The sequence below is a fragment of the Canis lupus genome, chromosome 26 (genome assembly GCF_011100685.1).
Source record: "Canis lupus familiaris isolate Mischka breed German Shepherd chromosome 26, alternate assembly UU_Cfam_GSD_1.0, whole genome shotgun sequence".
Lineage (NCBI taxonomy): Eukaryota > Metazoa > Chordata > Mammalia > Carnivora > Canidae > Canis > Canis lupus.
In genome coordinates, this window is record NC_049247.1 from 10083889 (window position 1) to 10110603 (window position 26715).

A 26715-nucleotide genomic window follows, 5' to 3' on the forward strand; every position below is an offset into this window, starting at 1 on the left:
CTTTGGGCTCCTTCTTTCTTTTACAGGATCCCCCTTTATATATCTTGCAGAGCCAGTTTGGTGGTCACATACTCTTTCAGTTTCTGCCTATCCTGGAAGCTCTTTATCTCTCCCTCTATTCTGAATGAGAGCCTTGCTGGATAAAGTATTCTTGGCTGCATGTCCTTCTCATTTAGTTCTCTCTCTCTCTCTCTCTCTCTCTCTCTCTCTCTCTCTATATATATATATATATATATATATATATATATATATATATCCTGCCAGCCCTTTCTGGCCTGCCAGGCCTCTGTGGAGAGGTCTGATGTTAATCTGGTAATTCTCCCCATATAAGTTAAGAATCTCTTAAATGTCTCATGCTGGTTTAAGAATTTTCTCTTTATCGGGATCCCTGGGTGGCACAGCGGTTTAGCGCCTGCCTTTGGCCCAGGGCGCGATCCTGGAGACCCGGGATCGAATCCCACGTCGGGATCCCGGTGCATGGAGTCTGCTTCTCCCTCTGCCTGTGTCTCTGCCTCTGTCTCTCTGTGACGACAGAAAGAAAGAAAGAAAAGAAAGAAAGAAAGAAAGAAAGAAAGAAAGAAAGAAAGAAAGAAAGAAAGAAAGAAAGAAAGAAAGAAAGAAAGAAAGAAAGAAAGAAAGAAGAAAGAATTTTCTCTTTATCTTTGAAATTTGCAAGTTTCACTATTAAATGTCAAGATGTTGAACAGTTTTTATTGATTTTGGGGGGGTTCTCTCTATCTCTTGGATCTGAATGCCTGTTTCCTTCCCCAGATTTGGGATGTTCTCTTTCATGATTTGTTCAAATACAGTTTGTGGTCCTCTCTCTCTCTCTCAGCCTCTTCTGAAATCCCAATTAGACATATATTCTTCCTTCTCAAGCTATCATTTACTTTCCTAAGCCTTTCCTTGTGGGCTCTTTGTTTTTCTCTTTTTTCCTCAGCTTCCTTCTCACCATCAACTTGTCTTCTATGTCACTCTCTCTTCCACCTCATTAACCTTCGCAGTTAGAGCACCCAGTTTGGATTGCATCTCATTTAATCTGTTTTTAATTTTGGCCTGATTAGATCTCAATTCTGCAGTAATGAAATCTCTAGAGTCCTTTATGCTTTTTCCAGAGCCACCAGTAGTTTATAAGTTGTACTTCTGAATTAACTTTCTGACATGGTATTGAAATCCAAATTCTGTAACTCTGTGGCGGAGAGCATTGTTTCCGGTTCTTTCTTTTGTGGTGAATTCTTCCTTCTAGTCATTTTGTCCAATGCAGAGTGGCTGTATGAGCGGGCTGAGTAAAAAATATCAACCACGCCCTAAGTAAAATATACCCTAGATGTTTCCGAAGAGGTCAGAGACCAGAAAATAAAAGAAAAAGAATAGAATAAAATAAAACAAAAGGACCACTCGTGAAAAATTTTAAAACAATGTAGTAAAAATAACAAGCCAAAAACCAAAAACAAAGAAGAAGAAAAAAGAAAAGAGAGTAAAAAGTGGGGGTGGGGGGATGGGGGGGATGGTGGTGGTGAGGAAGTGGTAGTGGAGAGAGAATGTAGCCTACCTCAGGGGTCCTAGACTAGAGTGATCCTCTTGGTTCTGAGTGTATTTTGTTCTGTATGTACAAAATGCTCAATCCCACATTTATATAAACCAGCAATATTATATAAAGCCCCAACATTGACCACAAAAACATAAACAAGAGAGGGGAGCAGAATGGGAAGGAAGAGAGAATATACTCTCACAGAATGAACCAGCATGGTGTTCCACTTGGTTCTGGGTATATTTTGGCATGTGTTAGGCAGGACCATTATAAGAAAAAAAACTAGGCAGAAAAAACAGAAAACAAATACCCATATCTTGTATACCTACCAAAATTAAATTGAATATGTTGAAGGGGATCCAGAAGTGAAACATATATCTAAGACGTAATTTTATTTTATTTATTTTTAAAAATTTTATTTATTTATTTTTTAAACTCCATCTTTTTTTTTTTAATTTTTATTTTTTTATTTATGATAGTCACACACAGAGAGAGAGAAGCAGAGACACAGGCAGAGGGAGAAGCAGGCTCCATGCACCGGGATCCTGACGTGGGATTCGATCCCGGGTCTCCAGGATCGCGCCCTGGGCCAAAGGCAGGCGCTAAACCGCTGCACCACCCAGGGATCCCAAAATTTTTATTTATTTATGATAGTCACACCCAGGGATCCCTAAGACATAATTTTAGAAATATGAAAGGAAAAAGGAAAAAACTTAAAATAGTTGGTAAAGTATTGCAGTTAAGGTGGGAAAAGAGAAAAAATATTGGAAAATTTTAGTCTGATATAAAAACGAGTCGTAATGGAAAAAGAAAAAAAAAGAAACCCTCTAGTTCTAGTTCTATTTTCCCTCAGTCCTGGAGCTTTCCAGTACTGCTTGTTCAGTAAACTTTTTTTTTTTTTTTTTAAGATTTTATTTATTTACTCATGAGAGACACAGAGAAAGAAAGGCAGAGATACAGGCAGAGGGAGAAGCAGGGTCCATGTGGGGAGCCTGATGTGGGACTTGATCCCAGGTCTCCAAGATCACGACCTGAGCTGAAGTCAGGCGCTCAACCGCTGAGCCACCCAGGCTTCCCAAACTTGGTCTTTCCTTGTAATTTCTAGCAGTTCTTCTGGGGGAGGCATCTGCTGTGCTGATTCTTAGGTGTGACTGGGAGATGTCCCACTCCTTGCCGGTGCTGGGCTCATTATAAGCTGCTGTGAGACTTTTGTTCCCCAGAGGCCCTGCTGGGTGCACAAGCACAAGGTGAAACAAAGAGGGGAAAAAAAAAACTGGCAGTGGCCAGATTTCCAGCTTTGGAGTCGAGCTTCCCGCAAGTAACTACCTGCAGTCTCCCAGTCCGCACTGGCCTAGATGCTCCAGGGCCAGTGCAGGTGCACTAATCACAGCTTGTAGTGGGCCCAGTGGCAGAAGAGTTCTCCCTTTCCTGTGCCCTCCCTGCTTCCGCCTATCCCAGGGGAATGGAAGATCACCGGGTTTGCCCATTTGGGTGCCCTGGGTTCTGGGGCCATGTGCTGTTGGACCTGGGCTCCCAGGCACCGCCTCTCCCGAAGGGAACAGGGTACAGCCACCTCCATCCATTGCTGGGGTCTAGTGTAAAGGCCGCTCCGGAGCTGGCCCACCTAACCTACAGGCTTCTCCCAAATGCCCCGGAGGGTTGCGGCGCTCCAGCCCTTTACCAATATGGGACCGCAGTTTGCAGTGAGCTTTCCCCTGAGCGCCCCTCCTCTTAACATTCCTTCCCGGAATGTTGAGGCTTCACTGCCCCTCTTGCGATTCTGCCGGATTTCCCTGCTAACCACTTTTCTGTCAGGGAAAACTCCGGCATGGATTTTTAAAATTCCCACATCTCCAGGGCTGGGCTTTCGTATCCTGGAGGCTTTCAACGGCTCTGCTTTAGCCCTGCTGGTTGCAGTTCCCCTTCCCTAATTCATTCTTTTTTTTTTTTTTTTTTTTGCCTTCCTACCTCATTAGAAGCGAAAACTTTTCTCTGTAGCGTTCCGGCTGTTCTCTCTTTAAATCTCAGGTCAAATTTGTAGGTATTCAGGATCTTTTGAAAGTTATCTAGGTAAGTTGGTGGGACCATCTTGCCCCTCCCCTAGATTTTTTAATTTCAGAAATGGGGTTTGAACTCATGACTCTGATTCCGAGAATCATATGCTGTCATGACTGAGCCAGCCAGGCGCCCCCAGATCATTTTTTAAGTAAAGCGCCACACCCAAGTGTGGTCCCTGAGGTTAAGACCTGAGCGGAGATCAAGTCGGACATGTGAACTGAGCCACCCAGGTGCCCCACATCAGGTTTTTTAATTTTAGTTGTTAAAGTGGGGAGGTTAAGTCTGGTTTCTGTTTATCTATCATGGTAAGAATTGGAAGTGTCCTGAAAGCATTACCTTTTAGATTGTTATAAACCCTGATGCCAATTCTGATTTGGATGTAATTTTTCCCCTTGAAGCTTTTTAGGATGTGGTATTTAAAGACTTTCCCTTGGGGATCCCTGGATGGCTCAGCGGTTTGGCGCCTGCCTTCCGCCCAGGGCATGATCCTGGAGACCTGGGATCAAGTCCCACATCGGGCTCCCTGCATGGAGCCTGCTTCTCCCTCCCTCTGCCTGCATCTCTGCCTCTCTCTCTCTCTCTCTCATGAATAAATAAAATCTTAAAAAAAAAAAAAAAAAAGACTTTCCCTTGTATGTCTGTATGGATTTTTTCCATTTAAAGAGCTGGACACTTAGCACTTTGGAAACTTGTGACCTCTTGTTTTTCAGAATTATCTTGTGTTATTTTGGTAGTTTCTCTCATTTTCTCTTTGCAGAATTCCAATGATAGTTGGATGTTGGCCCTCTTTGATCCTTTTTTTCTTTCATAGTCTTTTTACCCTACTTTATGGGAGAGTTCCTCAACTTTATCCTTTCATCCTTACATTAAATGTTTCTGATATTTCCAAAAACTTTTATTCTCTCCACAGCCTTTTACTCAATGGGTGCAGTACTTTAAAGGTTTTTTTTTTTTTTTTTTTTTTTTTTTTTTTTTTTTTTTTTTAAGTAATCTCTACATTCAGTGTGGGGCTCAAATTCACAACATGACCAAGAGTTGCATGCTTCATTGAGCCAGCCAGACATCCTGATGCACTACCTGTTCTCATACTTTGTGCCATAGTTGTTTCTTAGATATCTTGTTCAACTCTGTAATTTTTATTTTGGTGTATTATAGACTTTTCCTCAAATCTGTTTCTTGGCTGTCTCTAAGACTGGGGCACTAAAAATGAGAAGCTTCCTTAACTGTTCACTGTAGGGCAACAGGCTGGTATTTTCACTGGAGAGCTCCTGCTGTCAGAATCTGTAGCTGCCTGAGTCCAAAAAAGGGTCTTCCAGGCTGCTGTGTAAGCCTAGGGTGGGGCTGGAGTCTCAGCTGCTCAGGTGGTTTCTCCTGAGTAGGACTTCTGGCTTTCTTCAGGGTGATGGGGTTGAAATTCTGCACCTTAACATGAATTTACAATCTTTGTTTTTCTCCTGGCACATGGGGCCTCTGATTCCTTCTTCCCTTTACAGTGTTCCATTTTTTTGAGGAAGGTACAAATAAGATTGCTTCCCATGATGTGCTCTTAAGTCATTTATTCTTCCGATAGTTGTTCTTTCAGAAATTGTGGATTGAAATGATTTTAGTTTCATGATGATAGAATGTGTGCTTTTATTTCTTGATGTTCTCATTTTGGTATACCTGTATTTTATGGTGGTGGTGGGAGGACACTGAGGCATTGGGATTTTTTGTTTTGTTTTAAGTAGGCACACCATGCCCAACATGGGGCTTAAGCTTGACCCTTAGAGCAAGAGTGGCATACTTTACTGAAGTAGTCAGGTGCCCTGGAGTACTTGTATTTTTAAGAAACTATCCATACAGTAGCACATCCCTATAGAAAAGTGCATGGTAATATGCAGCTCACTGTGAACACATAATCTGTCCTCACCACCCATATCAAAAACATTAACCAAGACACCAGAACACCCCTCAGACTCCCATTCTCTTCTGGGACCCAAGACAACCACTATCTTGACTTTTAATGTTAAAATAGATCAGTTACTTTTCACCATTTTCACTATTAAATGTTTTGATATTGATCTAATGCTTGATTTCTTTTGTTGAACACTGTGTTTATGACTCATTCACATGGTTGCATGTAGCGATTGTTTGCTTTCCTTCCTCTACAGTATTCCAGTGTGTGCCAATGTGGCTATTACTATTACTGCTGTGAACATTCTATACACGACTTTTGGTGAACATGTGTATGTATTCTGTTGGATTACACCTAGGAGATTGCTGGCTTTAGGGGATGTGTAGTGGAGGGTACCAGTTTTCCAAAGGAATTGTTGGTTACCTTCCCCACATCAGTATGTGGTTGGTTCCACATATTCCCCCAACCATAGTATTGTCTTTCTAGCCCTTTTTGGTGGTAGCTGTATAGATTTTGTTGTGATTTTATTATGCATTTCCCTGATGAGTAATGAGGATGGATGCCATCTATTATTGGATAATGTAGTTTTGAATATACTTGCTTTTTTTAAAGAAGGAACTCTTTTAAAAAAAGATGGCCTCAGCCATTCTGGAGAGGAGAATCATTGCTGTGCTCAGCAAGGTGTCTCCAGTTGAGGCACCTCACTCCCCAGTTTCTCTTGTCCCACAGACGTCTTCTCTTAGCTGTGAGTGGTTGTTTTTGCTGTTTCTAGCACCCTGAGGCAACAGACAGAAGGAAAAGTTGCTTGTTCCTCATCCAAGAGGACTCTTGCTCTTCCTATAATAAAGACATAGGTGGGACACTTCCACTAAAAGTTAGCATTTATTAAGTACAAGTAAGGTACGGTCAAAGGAAAAAGAATTAAGTGGGTCTGTGGGAGGATTCCCATGGAGCAGGAGGAGGTGATAAGCAGGTCAAGGAGACTGGATTTTCCTGAATGCAGACCACAGGGTTCCCTTTGGGGGTGGCAAGGGACAGTTGTGCAAGAAGAGGACAGAACCATGGATCTTAGGAAAGCAGCACGAAGTCTTTTTATCTTCTCTGCATTTCCCATACAGTAGATAGTAGATAAATCCACTGCCAGCTCCCAAGGGAGGATATGTGGCCTAGACTCTTCCAATGCAATGATCCACTTGAGGAAAATCCTCACACTGGCATAAGAGGCTATACAGGAGCTCTACTATGAGCAGAGGACAGAACATGCAGTTAGGTTTAGCTCCAACTTTGGATTTCCATCCCTTCAATCACACTTCCTATCTGAAAACCAGCCTCAAAGAGTCAAATGGGAGGAAGGGGTAGTTTATAAGCATGATGGAGTAAGAATCACATCCAGTACGGAGGCCAAATTCCCAAACACTGGCCAGCACTTCAGTAGCACAGCCATCTAAGCCTGTCAGCCTCTGAGTCTTTTCAGTGAGTAGATGATCACACAACTCTTCAGGTAGATCAAAATTAGATGAAGGTTATTTATTGGTGCGACTTTTTTCCTGTAGTGAGCTTCCTTTACACAGCAATGGTGTAAATAGCATCAAACTGAATGAAAACTTTGTTAAATGCAACCATAAATAATTATAATAAATATACATCAAGTAACTTTACAGCACACTTTTTTTTTTCTTTTTTTTTTTTTCTTTTCTTTTTTTTTTTTAGGGCCAAGGTTTGAATCGGTCTGGACCTCTCAATGTGCTCTCTGGGAGAAGCAGTCATGTTAGCAGCAGCATCTCACTCACAGCTGTCACCAAGTGATGGGCCAAAAGAAGCTTCCCAAACCCCCTTTGGGGAGGTAGCTGACAATTCGGAGTCCATTCAAGGGATGGGAAGGATTGGAAGGGACCAAGAATGTAAAAATACAGAGAGGAAGAACCACGTCTTCTAATCCAGAGGCTCTTTCGTTATGCAGAAATAAGAGGATCCTTGTCAGGACTACATCCTGGTGTGACCTCCACTCAATGGGGCTCTCACCGCTAGGAGGCAGCAGCCAACCCTCTTCCTTTCAAGCAGGGAAACTGCTTGCAGGCGCTCACCTCCATACCGGACTGCTCCTGCATCAAATGTAACCAATGCAGCCAGAAGGATTAATCCGGTTTTAGCTTTTCCTTAGGTTGGGGAATCACTTCTATTAATGGTCCTTTATGCATTTCCTAAGAATAAGAGGGAGGAGATGGATCCTAATGGCTCTAACTCTAAAATCCATACATCTTTCTGACAGGCCAGGGCCACAGCAGAGAAAGAAGCACAGCTTTCTCTCCCCAGCATTCACACTCCAGAGCCTTCTAGTCAGCACGCACTCCAAACTTTCAGTATTCACAATATTATACAATAAATACAGTGATGCAATTCCATGAGAACTGGCAGGGCCCTAAATGACAGTGTCCAACAAGATGGCATATGCTGCTTGTGAACAAAGTACCATCGGACAAAGACCTGTTTGGGGCACGAATGCACTGGGGGCAGTGGGTGAGCATGGAGCAGCTCAGCCCTGGCACACACGTTCACACGGGGTGGCAAGGGGGTGTGGGGTGGGTCTGGCCCAAGGGGCAGAATGACCCCACAGTGGGCCTTGGAAGGTCTTAGTCACTGAAGTTTACCCTGAATTGAGCAGAGCACCTCAGTCAGCTCTTTTTAAAATGGGGTGAGGCCCGTTCACAAACACTATGGTGAAGGTGGGCTGCTTCTGAGTACAAAACGGGGGGTTGGCTTGAATCATGTGCTTTCCTGTTCAGAATCTCAGAAAAAGGCCCCACTCGAGCACTGTCCCTCCTCCTTGTAGTGTCCCCCTCTGCTCCTGGAGCTAGACACGCCTGGCTATGCGCTAGGGTCAGGATGGACCTGTGGGCTTCTTGGAACACGCAGCAGAGAACTGTCAGACCAGAGGCCCAGAAGGGACAGCTGAGAGTTGTCTGGGGGGAGAAGGGATGGGGGAACCACTGGGGGCTTTTCCTCAGGAAAATACAGCCGATGAACCACATTCCAGAGCCAGAAGATTAACACGGGAAGCTTTCCCGGTGTAAGCCTCCCATGTCTGAGTAACTGACCCGGCCACCTCAAGATGCAAGGAGGGCTGCAGGAGCTGCGTCCAGGATCAACCAGCTCAAGGCAGGAGGGGCAGGGCCACAGGCTTAGTTGTGAAGATGCTCTGCAGAGAACAGGATGCTGTGTGTGGCCATTGGCATCTCACCCCCGCCACCCCCCCCCCCCCCGCTCCCTGCTGGGTGGAACTAACGGGGGGCCTTTCAGCATCAGAATCCAGTGGCCATGAAAGACAATGTCCAGGAAGATCAAATGAGACACAGGCTGCCTGGGCACTAAGCTATCCTACAAACATACCACAAACAGGTAGTAAAAGAACCAACCCATCACGAAACATACAAATACAAAAGGTTAAGTCTTCCAGGAAGCCCTGGAATGTGGACAGAAGTTCAGAAAAGCAAAATGTCGCCAACTCCTCACGTAGGGCCTGGAGAGACGTGCCCTCAGTGGCAGGCTTCCCAAGCTGGCGGAGTGGTGCCTCAGTGACGGATTCACTCTGGGGCTCCCTTCCCTCAGCCACTTAGGGGGTCTTCACGGTAGTGAATGGCACAACGAAGTTTCTCCAGCATGATTTCCAGAGAGGAGTACTGGGGAAGTTTGATCATGAACATGCAGGTCTCCACTCGGATGTAGCGAGAGTCTGGGGAACCTGCAAAAAACCCCGCCAGGCCAGTATTAGGAGGCTGGGTTACGATCCCAGAGAGGCCTTCTCTGGGCAGCTCTAAACCAACCCCAAGGCCCAGCAGGAGGAGAGGCAGGGCGGGGGCAAAAGATTTCCGAGGAGAGAATGGCAGACACAACCGTTGTACAGCACAGGCACCACTGCTGACTTGTGAGGGACTCTGGTTGTACGTAGGTTTGTTTGGCCAGCAGAGGGCTTTATTTTATTTTTCCTACATTTAAAAATTGGAGGGATGCCTGGGTGGCTCAGCAACTGAGCATCTGCCTTCAGCTCGGGGCGGGATCTCTGGATCCGGGATCGAGTCCCACATCAGGCTCCTTGTAGGGAGCCTGCTTCTCCCTCTGCCTGTGTCTGCCGTGCTCTCTCTGTCTCTCTCATTAATAAATAAATAAAATCTTTTTTAAAAAGTTGGAAAATTTAAAAAGCTAAAAATCCAGAAATGTTTTAAGTATCAGAATATGTCAACCTTAGGCCTGTACTGACTCTTGGCCAAGGTTAGGTTTGAGAGGCACATGGCACCTGCCCCCCACCCTTCCTCCCACAGGGCCTGTGTGTCCCCACTTGGAACATGCTGAGGTGAGGCCAGTACCTGCTGTGCCATCTGGGGGGGCAATCTTCATGGGGTAGGGGGGCACGTGGGCTGTGTCAGGGCCCCCATCTTTGCAGGGGCAGGTGAATGGGATGCGCTCCTGGTTGCAGGCAAACTTGATAAACTTGCACAGCTCCTCCTGGGCAAACGTCTCTAGCGCCCCCCAGAAGAACTCAATGTGCTGATCCGTCTCCATCAGCCCCACTTGGTACATGGTGTGGGCCTGAGGAAGAAAGGCCCCCCAAGATGTGAGCAGACCCAGGACCTCCCTAGGCCAAGCCACCTGTTTGGGTGACTGCTGCCTGCACATCAGTGCGGCAGGGAGGCTCGACCAAGGTTACCCCATGGACACGGGGCGGGGGGGGGGGGGTGTGTGTGGGGCGGGGCAGGTCCTATCACCGTTCTCCCTGGATGGGAAGTCACTCAGGCAAGGTCTCGCAGCTGGAAAGAAGGAACCCTGGGAGGCCAGGGTCCAGCCCGAGAGAAGCTGGCTGGGGCATGGATGGGGCTCTGCAAGAATGGCCTCCACCTTGGGATGTGGCTGAAGACATGGGCCTGGAGGCCAGCGATCTGGGTGTGAAGCTGACCCTGCCACATGCTCCAAGGTGACTTCTGCTAAGCTTTGGCTTACTCAACTGTGACGGGGGGTGGGCATGGCTCCCCCACACATGGGGACAGAGCACCTGGCACACAGGGAGTACCCGGGCAGGTCCCTGCTGCCAAAGCCTGACTCCCCGGCCCACCCAGGCTGCTGACCTTGAGGAACTCGAGATTGATATAAGGGAGGCCGCAGGTACGCAGCTCCATCTCCAGCGGGCTGAGTGTGGTGAGCAGCTGCAGGGGGATGATGGCGCCCAGGCCTGCTCTCACGGCCGTCACACACTCAGCGTTCTGTAGCTCCCGCAGCCGTAGGCTCCGGATGGCTGCTGCATAGATGTCCTTGTTCTCCCACCTGCAGGTGCGGGGGAGGGGGGGCAGTGAGGGAGGGGGCCTGGTGAGGGAGAGTGCCAGGGTGGCCCCTGGGTCTCAGGGCCACACCCACCCAGCAGAGGTCCCAGACACTGGATATCCTGGTTCTGAGAACCCCGTGAACTCCTCTCCTGCCTCTGGGTGTCACCCACCTCACAGCTGGAATTTTCTTAATACAAAGTCCTTTTGTTGAACATATTCCACCCTTGCTGGCACCCCATGTCCTGCTTCACATTCCTCTAACTGGTGACATCCATCTGTCACCCACCCCAGCCCAGGCTGCCACAGTCCAGGTGCTGCTGGGACATCCCTTCAGCCAGACTGGTCTGTCCCCACCGTGTGCACACACACTCACGCCACAGGGATGTGCCGGCCACGGCTGCACAGCTCCACCTCCTCGCCCGTCATGGTCAGGTAGGTAAACCTGCAGCATGGCTTGTTGGGGCCCTCAGGGCTCTCGGTGGCCAGGTGCTGAGAGGCAATCTCGGCACACAGGGCCTCTAGCTCAGTCTCGTCGTTGATCTGGAGGGCAGAGGAAGACTGAGGCTAACTGCCTGGCCCTCCCAAGGTCCCCTGGAAGATGGAACTCCAGTCTCCAGTTGGGTAAACGCCAGGCACTATTTGGACAGGGACTACCCTCGGTCATTAGGAAGGTGCACATGGCACAGGCCTGCCCAATCAGAGTTGCCATGAATTCAGGGTTGGGTATGTGGCCGAGGCCTGGCTAATGAGACCCAAATTGCACGGGTTTTTTCTGTTACCATTTGGAAGCAGCAGCCTTCTTTCACTGGTGTGGATGTGACTGTAAGATGGTACATCTTGTACTATTGGGGGCCATATTGAAACTAATTACTGATAATGCCATTCAGCCTTGCCTGAAGCCAAATCTATCCATATTTAGTTTTAAAAGCAAATCATTTTAAAAACCAAAATTAGGGTCCAAAAGACATTGATGTGCATGCTGGGCTACCGAGGAGATGGTTGGATCTGGCCCAGAGGAGAGTAGACCTGTGAAGGCTACAGGCACAAATGCCCAAAATTCAGAATATTTCTTCTTGGTTCGTGTGCCTCAATCCTGATACAGTTTGCTATCCCAGCACCCTCTGAGGCTCTGCCCAACCCCTTCAGAAAGGCCTTGGCTGGACTTCCTGGATGCTGTCTCAGATCCCCTGTGTGCCCCAGGCCCTTGCTGCTACCCACAGCACTGGGAGGACTTCTCAAAGCAGTGCCTGGCGGAGACTCATAGATCCCCAGCCCATGGGGGCCATACTGCTTTGACTTTAGACAACTCACTGTCATCCCCGTTTCTGCTGAGAAGCCAACCATTGATCCAAAAGCCTGGCTTTGGTGCTCCCTTGTGCTGGCTGATCTCAAGTGGTGGCTGAGGGGGACAGCAGAGCACCTGGCAAAAAGGCCTCCTTCGGCTGAGGCTCTGTTGAGAGCAGGCTACAGCCAGGCCTCAGACACAGTCTCCTCCCATGAACACAGGCAGTTGGCCTCCAAGGGGAGGGCTGGGGCAGAGGTGCCCCCACACCCTGTCTCTAACTTGAGGAGGCTTTTTAGCTGGACAGGCCTAGATTCCACTGGTGGCTCTGTTCCCAGCCAGCTCTCTCTGAGCCTCCCTCCCTTCTGGCCTCATCATGAGGACATGTACACACAGCCCTCCGTTACAGGGCCTCACATACCAGGTGAGAGCCCAGAGCCTGACCCACGGCAGGCCCCCATGACTGCGGACCAGCTGGCAGGCGGAGCACTGAGCACACAGCCCCTCGGGGGCTGGTCTGTGTGTGCAGACAGCTGTGCTCTCGCTATCTCTGTGTGTCTCGAGCACAAGGAGGAGGAGGGCCATGTTCCCAACCCCTTCCCCAGCCAATCTCAGGTGACCCCCAAGAGCCAATCTGGGCTCTGAGGCCCTGAAACCAAGTTCTTAAAAGCGAAAGTGGGTCTGCCAGTAGTAGTTCCCCTCCCAGACCTCCGCCAGTCAGCTGCCGGGAACCCTTCACCCCTGTGTCTTTGGAAGGCCTGTCATGGCATGTCAGTCACTCCTACTCCACCACTATCAAACAGGAAAAGAAGCCAGAGGGGCTTCTGTCCCTATGACATAAGCTGGCAGAGATGGCTCAGGCTCCTTTCTGTTCTTTGAGAGATCCCCATCGGTCTTCAGGCAGAAGGCTGGGCTCCTGCGGCACAGAGGACCAGGGGACAGCGGGCTGCAGAGGCAGTAGTGAGCCCGGGGGACACTGCTCTGGAGCTCTGCTGTCCCCAGGATGTACTATGCACTTACACTCTCAAATTTCTTGACGTAATTGTAGGTGAGTATGTCTGCTTCCTGTAGGTCTTGCTCAGGGTCCAGGGGCTCCCCCACCAAGGTCTTCCAGAAGGAGGGCAGGAGGTCCAGGGGAAGAGGGACATCTGCTCGAATTGCAATCCCCAGCAACTGGCCCAGGAAGTGCAGCAGCTGCTCCTCCCCATAGGTGATGGGGCTAGGGGTCAGGATGTACTTGCCCTGTGAATGGAAGCAGAGGCAAGGTGACTGACCAGAGCTCCCACCCGGGAACAGGAGTCTCCAATAGGCAGCAGGAAAGCACCGCCAGCTCACACCCCTGAGCCAGAGCCCTCCTGCTGGTGCAGTGAGAGAACACAGGGCCGATGGCGACACACACCCAAACGGGGGCCACTACCCCACAGCTGCCCGGGCCTCGGGCAGCTTACCTTGTTCTTGTTGACAGCGGAGCTGGGGCACAGCAGCAGAAGCGACAGCGAGGAGCTCTGCAGCTCTTTACACACCTGCCACAGGAAGTGCCTAAAAGAGCCACCTGTGGGACAGAGGGGGTCCCTCAGCATCGAGACCCTCGCAGCCCAGCCTGCCCGCAGGCCCCATCCCCAGCTGGACCTGGATGCAGCGGTACCAGAGGTGACAGAAAATTCACCCGAGGGTAGAGAGACTTTGGGTCAAGTCCTATGGTGCCACTTACTAGCTGGGTGGCCCCGGAAATCACTTCCTGGTGACCCAATCCATCAAACAGGAACAGTAACTGGACCCACATCCTGGGCTGGCTTCAAGGATTCAAGGAGATGAGATGCAGACCCTCATAGGGGCCGCCTTCTGCAGCCAGAAGCTCACACTGATTTGCGGGCTTGTCTGACCGACATCTGTCACTATAGGTTGTACCAAGGACCACCCATTTTACTCAGCCCTGCACCCCGCCCCCCCGCCACCCCAGTGCTCAGGATCTGCTCAGAGAGCATCTAAGTGTCTAACTGCCAGACTGATGCGGGGATGCCTGCAGAGGGCAACAGGCGGCTGTGGTCCTCAGTGTTTCTAACTCCACACGTGCCTTTGGCTTTTTGGCCAACTCCTCTCTGTGGCTGGGTCTTCTCTCTCTGTGCCTCCCCCGTCAGTGCCCTAGGGGCGGAAGCTCTGAGGATAGTTGTGTGGACACATTGCTTGGTCAGAGCCAGGCAGAGGACCTGCTCAGGGACAAATTTCCTCACTCAGCTTCGGTGGGGAAGCAGATTTCTGCCTGCTGAAGTCACCAAGGGCTGGGCCGTGGAATCAGACAGACCTGGGTTTGTGCCCCAGCCACCTGCCTGACCTTGGGGAAGCTACCTGCTGGCGTGCCAGTTTCCCTATCAGTCAAGTCTCCTGTGCAGTCTTGGTGCTCCAAGGAAGGGCAGGTGTTGAGGGTGGGCCTGACATACTCTGTGTACTTAGTGGGTAAGAGCACTGAGAGGACTGGAGGCCCTGCCAGTACGGGATGCAAGGATGCGAATGGGGATGGGAGATGGAGTTGCCCCAACGGCCATCGTTCCCACTGCGTCTGGCTGAAGAACTGGGTCTCTTCTCTCATCCAGAGTGGGAAGTATTTCCTGAATGTCTGGGGCTCACTAAGCATGGCTTAAAGGGTCACCAGGGAGCATTTTCTGATGTTATCCCTCATCACCACACGGGGAAATGACAGAAGGGCTCCCCCAGCACCCTGTCTCTCACGGGACACACAGGGCCCAGCTGAACCCTGAGCTTAGGGGATGAGGCCAACCTGCACTGATGGCATCTCTATGGTTGCCCCTCAGCACTGATCAGAGGTGCGGTCCCTGAGCCCAGGTGATGCTGGGCTGAAGTCCCTGGCAAGCGCTGGTTCCCACCCAGGCTGGGGCAAATCCCTGGGGGCTGGGGCTGGAGGGCCTGGACAGGCTGGTGGCTCTGGGGCCAGTCCTGGTTTCTGTGCCGCAGACTAAAGTGCCCAGGTATGCTCACACTCTCAAGAAAAAGCCCCCCTCCCCCTGCCCCTAACTGGCTGCAAGGAGCCGGCCAGGGGCTACACTCACTGGTGCCGTGGACCTCCTCCCCAGTAAAGCGGATGTTGAAGGCGTAGGTGGGGTCGCCACCACTAGCCAGCTTCACGCAAAGCTGAGATGACGACACCGAGGCCAGCTGCCGGGCAGCCTGGCAGAAGTACGAGTTTTCCGAAGCTCTGATCTCCCCTGCAAAGAGACAGGAACCAGGGAAACCCTTCCAGCACTGTCATCTGCTCTAACACCCAGGACAGATGCTCCCCAGGCCTATGCCTACTTCTTGGCCCTTTCCCTGCCCCTGCTCCAGCCACCCTGCCTTCTCTCTGTTCCTGGAGTATCTTCTAAGCCTCAGGCACGTGGCTCCCAGCCTCCTCTCTATCCCTAGGGGAGCACCCCGCACCCAGGTCCATGCTCTTCTCTCACTTCCTGTGTGTGCCCTCCATGCTGTGTGTGTGTTCACATGCCATGGCCACCGCCCGGCTGCCTCCTCAGGAGACACTGCCCCCTCTCATTTGATGCCGGGACCCCAGCTCTAGCAAATCCATGGTCAACCAGAACAAATCTCCACATCCCACCCGCCCCCCACCATTAGCTGTGGCCCCGTGCCAGCTCTCCAGTGAGCCGTGCAGGAGAGGTGAAGCTCCAGGATGTGGAGAGCTCCTTCTGCCTCCCTCCTTCCTCTTGTGCCCAGGATGCAGGCTCACCAGGGGACCCTGAAGGTGGGAGCCACGTGCTGGGACACTCAGAGGAGGAGGACAGAAGCAGCCAGATGAATGTCTGGACTCCCTTCTACAGGCCTCTTTCATGTGCAACAAATCAACTGCATCTTTTGTTCAACCATGGCCACTCTGCATTTTCTTGCTCTGCATAATCTTACCTCCCACGATTTCCAGTGGGTCCAGAGTGATCTCGGGGGCCGCATGGTCAGCCGTCCTCTGCACTGTGGCATTCAGGACCCGATTCATGACGGTCACCTTCGTGTCGTAAAAGATCAGCCCTGAAGGGAGTAATGTGGGCCAGAGGCTCAGATGCGGCTGCCTGCCTGCCTTCCTTGTCGTGCCCAAGGCCTGGCGGAGGACATGCTGCCCCTCTGGGCTGACTGGGGTCTCCTGGGACGCCCATCAGGTCCCTGACTTTCTGGGGACACTTTGTCAGTACTGGCCCAAATGGTAGCACATAAGCCCCAGACTGTCATGCCCAGGAAGCACCTTGCTGGCAGAAATACATAAAGTACAAGGAGGCTTGTTGTAGCATTTTCTGAAGTGGTGAAAAATAAAACCCCAGAAAATGAAGGTGCAGAACATAACATAGGCTAGGATATCATCCACTTTCGATTTTTAAAAGTATCATGTGTGTCTATTTGTATGTGAACAGGAAAATCTGAAAGGACAGATACTCAGCTATTGATGATGATCATCTCTGGGATGCAGAGGGCAGACAGTGAAATCAGAGCCACTGCTTTTTTTTTTTTTTTTTTTTTTTTAAGTAGGCTCCAATGTGGGGCTTGAACTCATGGCCCTGCGATCAAGACCTAAACTGAGATTAAGAGCTGGACACTTAGCCGACCAATTTAAGTCAGCTCTACACCCAATGTGGGGCTTGAACTCACGACCCCAAGATAGTCACATGCTCTTCTTACAGAGCCAGCTAGGCACCCCTGCAAACTTTAGTAAATTTAATTTTTCAGAGATTAACTGAAGTCACCACTCCGGGCTCTGTTAATCCGGGCCCATGTATGTTACATGTAGGGAGAGGGTCCTCCTAGGCTGGTAACTGTGGGGTGTGGTGCTGGCGGGCGCAGGTGCTGACCTTTGGCCTCCTTCAGCAGGGCTGCGATGCTGTGGGCATACATGGGTGTCTGGCGCAGCTCCACCAGGGGCAGGAAGAAGGTCTCCAGCGTGGTGTTCAGGGACTGGAGCAGGGCGAAGCGCAGGCGCAGGCTCTCGATGGGCACATCTGCAGAGCATGAGGGGCAGTCAGGCTGAGACTCTTGGATTGTGAAAAAACTCAGGTCACCCTTGTCATTGGAGGTAGGGGTGGGCAGGAATCCTGCAGGGGATTTTATCCTTCGACCCACAGATGCTGTGAGTGACTCCCAATCTGTCTGAGCCCGTGCCAAGCAGAAACAAAGGGTGAGGCCCAGGCTGGCCATGCAGGAGGCCTTCAGCTCTCAGGGATTCCAATGGCCCCCTGAGCCTGTCTTTAGGCTTATGCCAGGGCTGCATCCTATGCTATTTTTAACTATCAATTTTGAAATAATTAGACTTCTAGTTACTTGCAAAAATAGTACACAGTCCTGTGCATCTTTCTTTCATCAGCTTCCCCTAAGGCAACATCATAGGTCAAGACCAGGACATTGAGACACAGGAACACTGTCTTGTTTTGCCTCACATTTGTCTACCTTCCAGCTGTGAGAGACAGACATTGGAACAATTTCTTGCCCATGTCTACCTTCCAAGTATCTGGAAGAGAGCAAAGGGCCAGGACTTGTGGCCAAGCAAGGGTGAACAGACTCAAAAGCTGCCCGTGGTAAGCGTGCACAGGCACAGAAACTGGTCCGGGGATCATGGTCAACATGTTGTAACAAGGGTCACCTTCCAGGGATGGATTTATGGAGAATATTTGTTTTTGGGTGTGCACGTGTGTGTGCAGGCACATTCCTAGCTTTTTATTTTTTTTAAGATTTTATTTATTAATGAGAGACAGAAAGAGAGAGAGAGAAAGAGAGAGAGACAGAAACACAGGCAGAGGGAGAAGCAGGCTCCATGCAGGGAGCCTGATGTGGGACTCGATCCTGGGTCTCCAGGACCAGGCCCTAGGCTGAAGGCAGGCGCTAAACCACTGAACCACCCGGGCTGCCCAACATTCCTAGCTTTTATTTTATTTTTTTAATAATAAATTTATTTTTTATTGGTGTTCAATTTGCCAACATACAGAATAACAACCAGTGCTCATCCCGTCAAGTGCCCCCCTCAGTGCCCGCCACCCGGTCACCCCCACCCCCCGCCCTCCTCCCCTTCCACCACCCCTAGTTCGTTTCATTCCTAGCTTTTAAAAGACATGCTGCTCTCTAGAGATCAAGGATAATGCCTCTAAGGCACGTTGCCGGCTCTGGTCCCTGCTCCCTCCCAACATCAGCCTGGCACTGGTGGTGGCTTCTAGGCAGGGGCCTGGGTGTGACAGCCTCCCAGCTAGCTGCATGCCTGTTTGCCACTTGCTTACAGGAACACGGAGAAGGCCTCACTCATTTAATTTAGTTGCAACAACAGCTTTGTGTCTTTCTCCCTTTTCTTTGCCCATATGGTTCATAGCAGGTGATCCTAGGACTCACTCGATGGCCACGAAAAGCACATCTAGTCTTTCTTTCTTTCTTTCCTTTTTTTTTTAAGGATTTATTTATTTATTTATGATAGACATAGAGAGAGAGAGAGAGGCAGAGACACAGGCAAAGGAGAAGCAGGCTCCATGCCGGGAGCCCCACGTGGGACTCCAGGATCACGCCCTGGGCCAAAGGCAGGCGCCAAACCGCTGAGCCACCCAGGGATCCCACATCTAGTCTTTCTAAACCCCCTGGACTGTCGTAAGAGATGCCCCCAGGCAGCCTGGGGGCAGTCACTGACAGCCACTTCCCCAGGACCCACATACTCAAGAGACAGGCCACTCTGGGGTCGGCGGCATCTGCAGGATCCAGATACACCTCATGGGGGTGGAGCCGTGCGGGCGTGATGGCAAGGTGGCGGCACAGCCGGTTGACGTACTGCACGAGCGCCACGTCCATCTCCAGGGTCCATTTCCTTGATGCTTTGTGTGCATGTCGGACGTCGATGCAGGCACACCTGGGGCCGGGCAAGAAGGGCGAGGTGGGGCAGTGGCCACGTTCCAGCTCCCGACAGGTGTCTGGAACAGAGCCTCGCTTCATGGCAGGTTTCTTGGTGCTGGACCAAGGTGTTGACAGCCCCTGCGAAGGGAGGAGCTCCCCCACACCGCCCGGAGAAGCCAGCACAGTAGGCCTAAAGGGAGGAGTGGTGCCACCTCCCCAGGCTCTGGCCACATGCATCCATGTGGGCCTCCCTCCTGCATGTGGGCAGAGGGCAGACGGCTCAGGATGGGGCTCTAGAGTCCTTGGGTTGAAATCTAGGCTGCCTGGTGACATGGGCCACCAAGGTGGCTGCTTTCAGAGCCCGGGTTTCCTCCCCTGGGAAATGGAGCTAGGGGCAGCTTGGCCTTGTGTGCTGTCCCCAGAGGTGGCTGAAGGTGCCAGCCACTGGTCTCACTGAAGCCACGACCCTCAGCAGAGGTCTTATGTGAACCTACTTCTAAATACTGAAAAAATCCAGCCCCAGAAAATGTCAGGAGACACATTTACTGAAGCTTTACAAAATGACCATCCTGGGCACAGAATCATGGGAAATCTCTGTGTCCGTGATTTTTGGTGAGTGTGCCCCCCAGAAAAGCAAGCAGGCTGGCTGGCGGGTGGATGGGTGCCTCCCACTCCAGAGCCCATGGCACCTCACTAGGCTACATGCCACACGGGGTGCCCCCTGGTAGGAGGGCCTATCTTGGGGCAGTGGCACAGCTTCTTGAGACAGGTCTCCTGGGTCCTTCCCAAGGAGGGCTGAGAGAGAGACAGCTTCCTCCAGAAGGGGATCTCCCCCTCTGCAGGAGGGTCCCCTCATAACACCCTGTAAGCTGGCTGACTACAAAAGATGCCACTGGCCCTTAGACCAGGTGTGGGGTAGGGAGGAGGTGGCAGGGTGCCAGGACGGGCCCCATGGGGCCCACAAACAAGCCCTCTAGCTATAACAATTGGGAATTCATTTGCAGGACAATCTGTGCCCTTCGCACTTCAAATGCATTTTCTAATCCAAAACGGGATTCTACTACTCAAAAGCCCCCAAAGTCATCTGTCTTACTGGCTTCTAAAATAAATCAGAAAACTGGTCCAGGGTCAGACTCTGAGCCTTCTGTGAAAGTACAACAGGACGGTGGCGAGCAGCAAAGAAGCCCCTGAACTCTGAAAACGGATTTTAAAAGAGATGCTTCCTTTAAAAGTGATGTTCCTTCCCTGATGCCCGAAACGCACTCCTTGCTGTGCACCTGGGGGTGAGCACCTGAGTGAGGGCAGGGAGGTTTCTTCTAGTTCGTAAGTACCACGCCTGCTGCCTGCCCGGAGAAAGGAGAAACCATGTTTGGCCCTGGGGACCTGGTGAGCAGCTGCCAGGCAGGGAGAGTGAGAATGGAGACTCAGAGACAAAGCAGGACTCTGAGGAACAAAGGGTCTTTGGAATGAGAAACTATCCCCCTTAGGGACTGAAGTGTGTCTGCCCATCCCCCCAATGTGTGAAGCCCGAACCCCCAATGTGTGAGGAGATGGGGCCTTTAAAGAGCTAACTGAGGTAAAGGAGGCCCTCCTTTACCAGCAGGAGGCCGTCCTCCTCAGAGGTGGGCAGCAGTGGGGACGTGCTGCACACTGGCAAGGTCATGTGAGCACAGGGAGAAGGTGACTGTCCATAAGCCAACGAGAGGCCTCAGCAGAAACCAACCTCCAGAACTGATACCTTGACCTCCAGAACTGCGAGAAGATGAACTTGTTGTTTAGAACAGAGTTTGTTTCCAAGTGGGTTCTAAAACCCACTTTGACAGTTACAAAAAGTTAGAAACTCAGTAGGCCTTTAGAGCAGCAGATGGAATGGTATCCAGCAGGGATTTTCTTGGGGATGCCTCTGGTGGCTGAAAACAATTTTTATGCAAGGTATCAATTGGGTAGAGGGACAACTTCTTACCTCTCAAAGTGAAGGTCATAACCACAGGATAAAATTGCCCTCCAGACACTACGGATGTCTTGCTTGGCTCGGTCAATAACAAACTTGTGAAATCCTTCCAAGGTTAGATATTTCTCCTCAGGGACTGATGGAGAAATGTTGAGAGTTAGGAGTTTGGAAGAACCTCCCACAGCAGGGACCTCGCGGAATGCCCTGGTGGCATCTCTGGGGGGGCCCAATCCACCTGTGCCCCACCTCCTGGCCCTCCAGGGTCTGTCACTGGCCTCCACCCACCACCTGAGGCCAACCACAATCCCTGACCTCATGGGGTCAGCAAGCCACAGCCTGACTTCTCCAGCTCTGCTTGGGCTTTTATGAGGCTCAAGTTCTAATGCCCAGGTAAATGCCTCCGGAAGCAAATTTCTAAGCAGATTTCCAGATCTTTACTTTCAATCGCTATCATCTACTCTTTGCCCTGGGAGCATGGTATCTTGGGAGCTATTTTGACCTCCATAAATTCATGGTCAAAGATGGCATCGAGGATGTGCCTAACCCAAAGCCCAAGGGAGCCCAGGCAAGTTGGCAGAAGCCAGGAGGCTGGTCCCAGGGGCCTGCCAGTCCAGGCCCAAGCTGCTCATTCACCTTCTTGTTTTTTGGTGGGTGACTTCTCTGGGTCCTTCTCATCTGGCTTGCTCTTTTCAGGGGACTTTGGCTTCACAGTTGGCTTCTTCTCACTTAAGGCAGTCCTGCTGTAGACCAGAGCATTGCAATCAGAATTCCTGTGTTCACACCTCATCCTGACAGAGGATGCACTGAGCCTCATACATGCATGAGTTCGGACTCCCGCAACTACAGTCCCCGGTTCCCAAAGGGCTTCTGTTCCTACCAAGAAGTTCCCTGAGCAAATCAGGAGGACAAATGGATGCTTTCACTGTGAGACATGCTTTTCATTCCTTCTACAACCTTTAGAGCTGTACTAAGAAGTAGTCACTAGCCAGATATAGCTACTTAAATTAAAAAAAAAAAAAATACAAACTCAGTTCCTTGATCACACTGGCCACATTTCAAGTGTTCAGTAGCCACATGTGACTACTGGTGACCGCATTCAATAGCAAACAGGGAAACTGCACAGATTTCCATTGTAGAAAATTTTATTGCACTGTACTGATTTATGAGCACAATTTATGTATGATTTATTAATAAAGACACTATTTTTCTGATTCTTCAAACAATTCCTATTGGAGACTCTCGCCAGGTAACATTTTGCTACCAAAGTTTCAATTTTGACTTCTTGAGTTATTTACCTAGGTCTACAGAAAATTCTATTAAATATCTATGCATATCCATACATGAAATATTATAGAGCTATTAAAAAAAAAAAAAGGAGGGTCGCCTGGGTGGCTCAGTCTATTAAGTGTCTGCCTTCAGCTCAGATCATTAACCTGGGGTCCTGGGATTAAGCCCCACATCGGGATCCCTGCTTAGCAAGGAATCTCCTTCTCCCTCTCTCTCTGCCCCTACCCCCTACTCATGCTCTCGCTCAAATAATTCCCCTCTCAAAAAGGAATGAGGAAGTTCTTTTTGTGCATATATGGAATCACCTCCCAGATTAGCAGTAAATGGAAACAGCAAGGTACAGGCCACCATGTGAGGTATGGGGACATCTGGGCACGTGCCCATTTCTTGTGTATACACAGAAGAGTTCTGGAAGGCTAGGGAAGTAACACTGGCAGTCTCATGGAGAGGGACAGGGAGCCTGGAGGATTAAGGGGAAGAGGAATAGCTTTTTGCTGCATATGCTTTTGAATTCTGTACTATTTTAGCCATTTAAAATTAATTTATTCTGGGACACCTGGGTGGCTCAGCAGTTATCTGCCTTTGACTCAGGGTGTGATCCCAGGGTCTGGGATCGAGTCTCACATCGGGCTCCTGCGGAGAGCCTGCTTCTCCCTCTGCCTCTTTCTCTGTCTCTCATGAATAGATAAGTAAAATCTTTTAAAAAAAATTTATTCTTTTGAGAGAGAGTGAGCTTCTTGGGGGGAGCACAGTAGGGGAGAGGGATAATCTTCAGCAGGCTCTACGACTAGTGTGGAGCCTGACTCCACGCTCGATCTCACCACCCTGAGGTCACAGCCTGAGCCGAAACAGAGTTGGATGCTTACCTGGCTGAGCCACTCCGGTGCCCCTTTAGCCATTTAAAATTTAAGAAAATAATATATATATGTATCAATAAAAGCTTAGGTACTTAAACTGTTAAAAATGTTTGCTATGTGTGGGGTAGTTATATATTTTTTCAATATGCATTTTATAGTTTTTCTATAATAACTATGTATTATTTGTGTGGTTAAAAGAAGTCAGATTTCTTTTTTTAAAACAATTCTGTACATTTTGGATGGTTTATTACTTCAGACTGGTCTGCTTTTGTCTGCCTGTGTGGTCCAGATTTTACTACACTTGTGGATAGAATGAAACATGCTTTTTCAGTTGATGAAGCTGGGGACCAAAATGACAGCTGCAAAGGAGAGCCACGGTGTCCACTCCCCAGAGGCCCAGAGAGCCTGGCAGGAAGCCTTGGAGGAGGAGGCCCTAGGTCCCTGCCCAGCCCATCTTCTGAGTTCCTCAGATGCCCACCTGACACTGTTGAGCACAGCCTTGTCCTTGGCAGGTGGCTTGGTGATGGGCCGCTTAGTGCTCACCACTTTCACGGGGTGCTGCTCTTTCCCGCCTTTGCTGTACTTGCTCTTGTCGAACTTGGGTTTTGGCACGCCATATTTCCTCAGGATCTGCAGAGCACCAAAGGGAGATAGGGGTCTCCTCAGGATCACCTCAAGGCGTGCCCGAGGCCCAGCCTCAGCATGGTGGGGATGGGTGGCTACCTGGGTGAGCTGGTCCTCCAGCACCTTTTTGGGAGGCCGGACATTGGTGAAGAAGAGGTGGAGGAGGTTCCCTGGTGTCTGGGAGTTGATCTGCTCTTTGCTAAGATAAATGTCCGACACTTTGATGGGCTTTGCTGGTGTAAGGCTCAGCATCTGCTCTGAATGGGCACAGCTCTTAAATATCTCTGTGAGCACCTCTCTGGCACCGGGCACCAGCTTCTCACCTGTTACAAAATGGGGAGAGGACAAAACAATTCTGCCATGAACATGCCACATCATGATAAGCCCTGCAGATCTCTGTTTCTCATATACAACTCCCGTTCTGAATGTAGGTAACAGACGTTGAGTGGTGATGACAAGCTACCCACTGAAACCTGGTTTCCCCTTTCTGGGCACACACTGCAGCTGCTGTTGGGTGTGGTCCTGTGATGTGGGACGTGAACCACTCCCAGTCTGCTCTCTTCTGCGCTGACCCCCTCCACTGGCTGCCTAGAAATGACACCCCCCTGGGATGGCAGACCTCGGCACTCCCCCTGGATTCTTCCACGTGCAAGAAACACACTTCCACTGCATTTGAGCCACTGCATTCTTAGGGCTACTTATTATAGCAGTTTAATCTACCTTAACACATTTGTGATGGGCTGTTCCAAAGGAACAGAAGGATACAGAGCCTGAAAGCATTGTTGGTGCAAAGCACAAGTCGTCAAGCAAGTTTCCTATTAGAGAGTATGGTTCAAAAATGGCACAATGAGCAGGGGTGGGAAAAGAAAGTTCTCACATATAAGAAAACTGTCCACGAGCACGAGAGAAAAAAAATTTTTTTGTTCCCAAACAAGTGCTCCAGAGGATGGGCCTCAGGAATCCATCAGAACCCCATCTGATGCTTTTCGTGGCCAAAGACCCAGGTACAGGGGCTAAAATGCCTTGCTCATCACTCCCTTCTCCTTCCTGCCCCGCCCACAGGGCTTCACGGGCCCCAGGCTGAGGAGGGAGTGGACTCAGCAGGACCCTAATTTAAGAGTCTCTAGCAAAATGTGTGTGGCACCAACATGGCCAAATGACCGAGTAGAAGGTCTGACTAGAATTGGACCAGGAACTAGATCTAAATTCAGAGTCAATGTACAAAAAGGTTGGCAGAGCATTAGTTATGGCAGAAAAAGGCCTCAGACCTTATGGCAGTCATCTCCACGTGGGCTGCAGAGAGCTGAGGGGCCAAATGCATAGTAATACGAGGCTGGTGCTAAGACTGGGATGAGGAGACCCAGGTGGCCCCCACAGGTGCAAGATTCCCCAAAAATGCAGTGATCAAGATTCATATTTCAAAATGAATCAGAAAAAGAAATCAAAATTAATATATCAACAGTACTGTGCCAGGCCATATTAGAGCCTGATGTGAAAGGAATAATCAGTAATACCGATTCGATCTTTATTTAAAATTTTACTATTTAAAATAGTAAAGTCTGTTCATTTGTGGGTATTTTGTCTTGATTTTAACTTCTATAAATATTCAGTTAAAGTGTTATTTTATCGGGACAGCTGGGTGGCTCAGTGGTTGAGTGTCTGCCTTTGGCTCAAGGCTCAGTGGTTGAGTGTCTGCCTTTGGCTCAAGGCGTGATCCCAGGGTCCTCGGATCAAGTCCCACATCAGGCTCCCTGCAGGGAACCTGCTTCTCCCTCTGCTTATGTCTCTGCCTTTCTCTGTCTCTCATGAATAAAACCTTTAAAAATAAATAAGTAAAATAAAATACTATTTATCTAGGGATGCCCACTTAAAAATTTTTTTTCATTTAAATTCGATTTTGTTAATATAGATATAGAGTGTATTTGTATTATCAGTTTCAGGGGCAGAATTTGCTGATTCATCAATTTCATTTACAAGACCACTTCTGAGCCCGAGGCAGGCTGTGGCACATGGTTCCTGGCGCTCTCTCAGCAGGCTGGAGCACAGCAGGCTAGAGGCAAGGGTGCCCTCATGGTCCTCAGAGCCCTGCCAGCTTCCATGAGCCAAACAGAGAACATCTGTCCCATCTCCCGAGAGCCACCCAGCATCTTCTCAATTCGGGTGGCTGCCAAAATTCCTTTCTCAGGTAGGATATTAAAAAAGTAGTAGATATTGGGTACAGAGAGAGCAGAGGACTTTGGCTCATTTTTTCCTATAAATTTAAAACTGCCCCCAAAAAAGTCTGTTAATTAAAAAAAAAATTCCATAACCCACCTTTAATTGACTTATCATTGAAATAATCCTCTAACCCTGGGCTCCCCTGAGTATCAAACAGGCTCTGATTTACTACAGACACAGTGAGAATCTCTTCTGTTGACATCTCCATCAATTCATCTTCACCATCCAAACTTGACAAACCAATCAAGTCATTATTGTTAAATAAACTTGCTCGAATTTTCTCAATTTTGGCTCGGGATCTTATCTGTGTGAACAGAGAGAAGGGTCAGGATTGGAGTAATGACCTTGCTTGCCTTCCCACCTTTCCCTGAAATCCTCTCCTGGTCTCAGTGCTGTGAGTGCTGACTCACGCGAGCTGGCCTCACTGGGAATGTCTCTGCTTCACACCAACTGCAGTAACCTGGAGGGGGACATCTCAGCCAGAAATCTCTGTTGCTAAACCCCAATCAGGTCTGCAGCTTTACTTTCATGCCCAAGGAGCTAAAGTCCACACTCAGCTCTGAGAAAGCCCCCAGGAAGAAAGTGCATATATTAAGTGATTCCAGGGAATAAACCAACCACTGGGTTCTTGAGCTCTCCTGTTAGTGCTCTGGAAGAGCAAAGCAATACCCTTTCCCTTCTAGTGCCTTCCTCACCATATCCAATAATGGGAGGACAGCTTTATTCTGAGTCTGACTCCCCTCACACAAGGGTGAAGACACAGGATATAGGATTTCTTTTTCCTTTTTTTTTTTTTTGGATGTAGGATTTCTAAACAAGGAGGCTCAAGAAGCAGATGGGATTCTGAAGT

At 49.6% G+C, this 26715-nt stretch overlaps 1 protein-coding gene across 7 annotated transcripts in view; it reads right to left on the bottom strand.

Moving 5' to 3' along the window:
- Positions 1–6346: 6346 nt before the first annotated feature.
- HECTD4 (HECT domain E3 ubiquitin protein ligase 4) overlaps positions 6347–26715 on the bottom strand; it is a 188882-nt gene continuing 168513 nt past the window's right edge. For 6 of the 7 annotated variants that reach the window (XM_038575138.1, XM_038575139.1, XM_038575136.1 and 3 more), the window contains 15 exons: positions 25962–26169; positions 23748–23971; positions 23503–23654; positions 21514–21620; positions 20893–21016; positions 18755–18945; positions 16919–17065; positions 15987–16106; positions 15143–15298; positions 13526–13629; positions 13098–13319; positions 11169–11335; positions 10601–10796; positions 9845–10067; positions 6347–9222 (listed from right to left, as the gene is read on the bottom strand). In XM_038575138.1, coding sequence (XP_038431066.1) covers positions 9086–9222; positions 9845–10067; positions 10601–10796; positions 11169–11335; positions 13098–13319; positions 13526–13629; positions 15143–15298; positions 15987–16106; positions 16919–17065; positions 18755–18945; positions 20893–21016; positions 21514–21620; positions 23503–23654; positions 23748–23971; positions 25962–26169 — 2478 coding nt within the window. In that variant the 3' untranslated portion in view covers positions 6347–9085. The remainder of the gene's footprint in view (positions 9223–9844; positions 10068–10600; positions 10797–11168; positions 11336–13097; positions 13320–13525; positions 13630–15142; positions 15299–15986; positions 16107–16918; positions 17066–18754; positions 18946–20892; positions 21017–21513; positions 21621–23502; positions 23655–23747; positions 23972–25961; positions 26170–26715) is intronic. The other variant, XM_038575137.1, reaches the window with a different exon arrangement.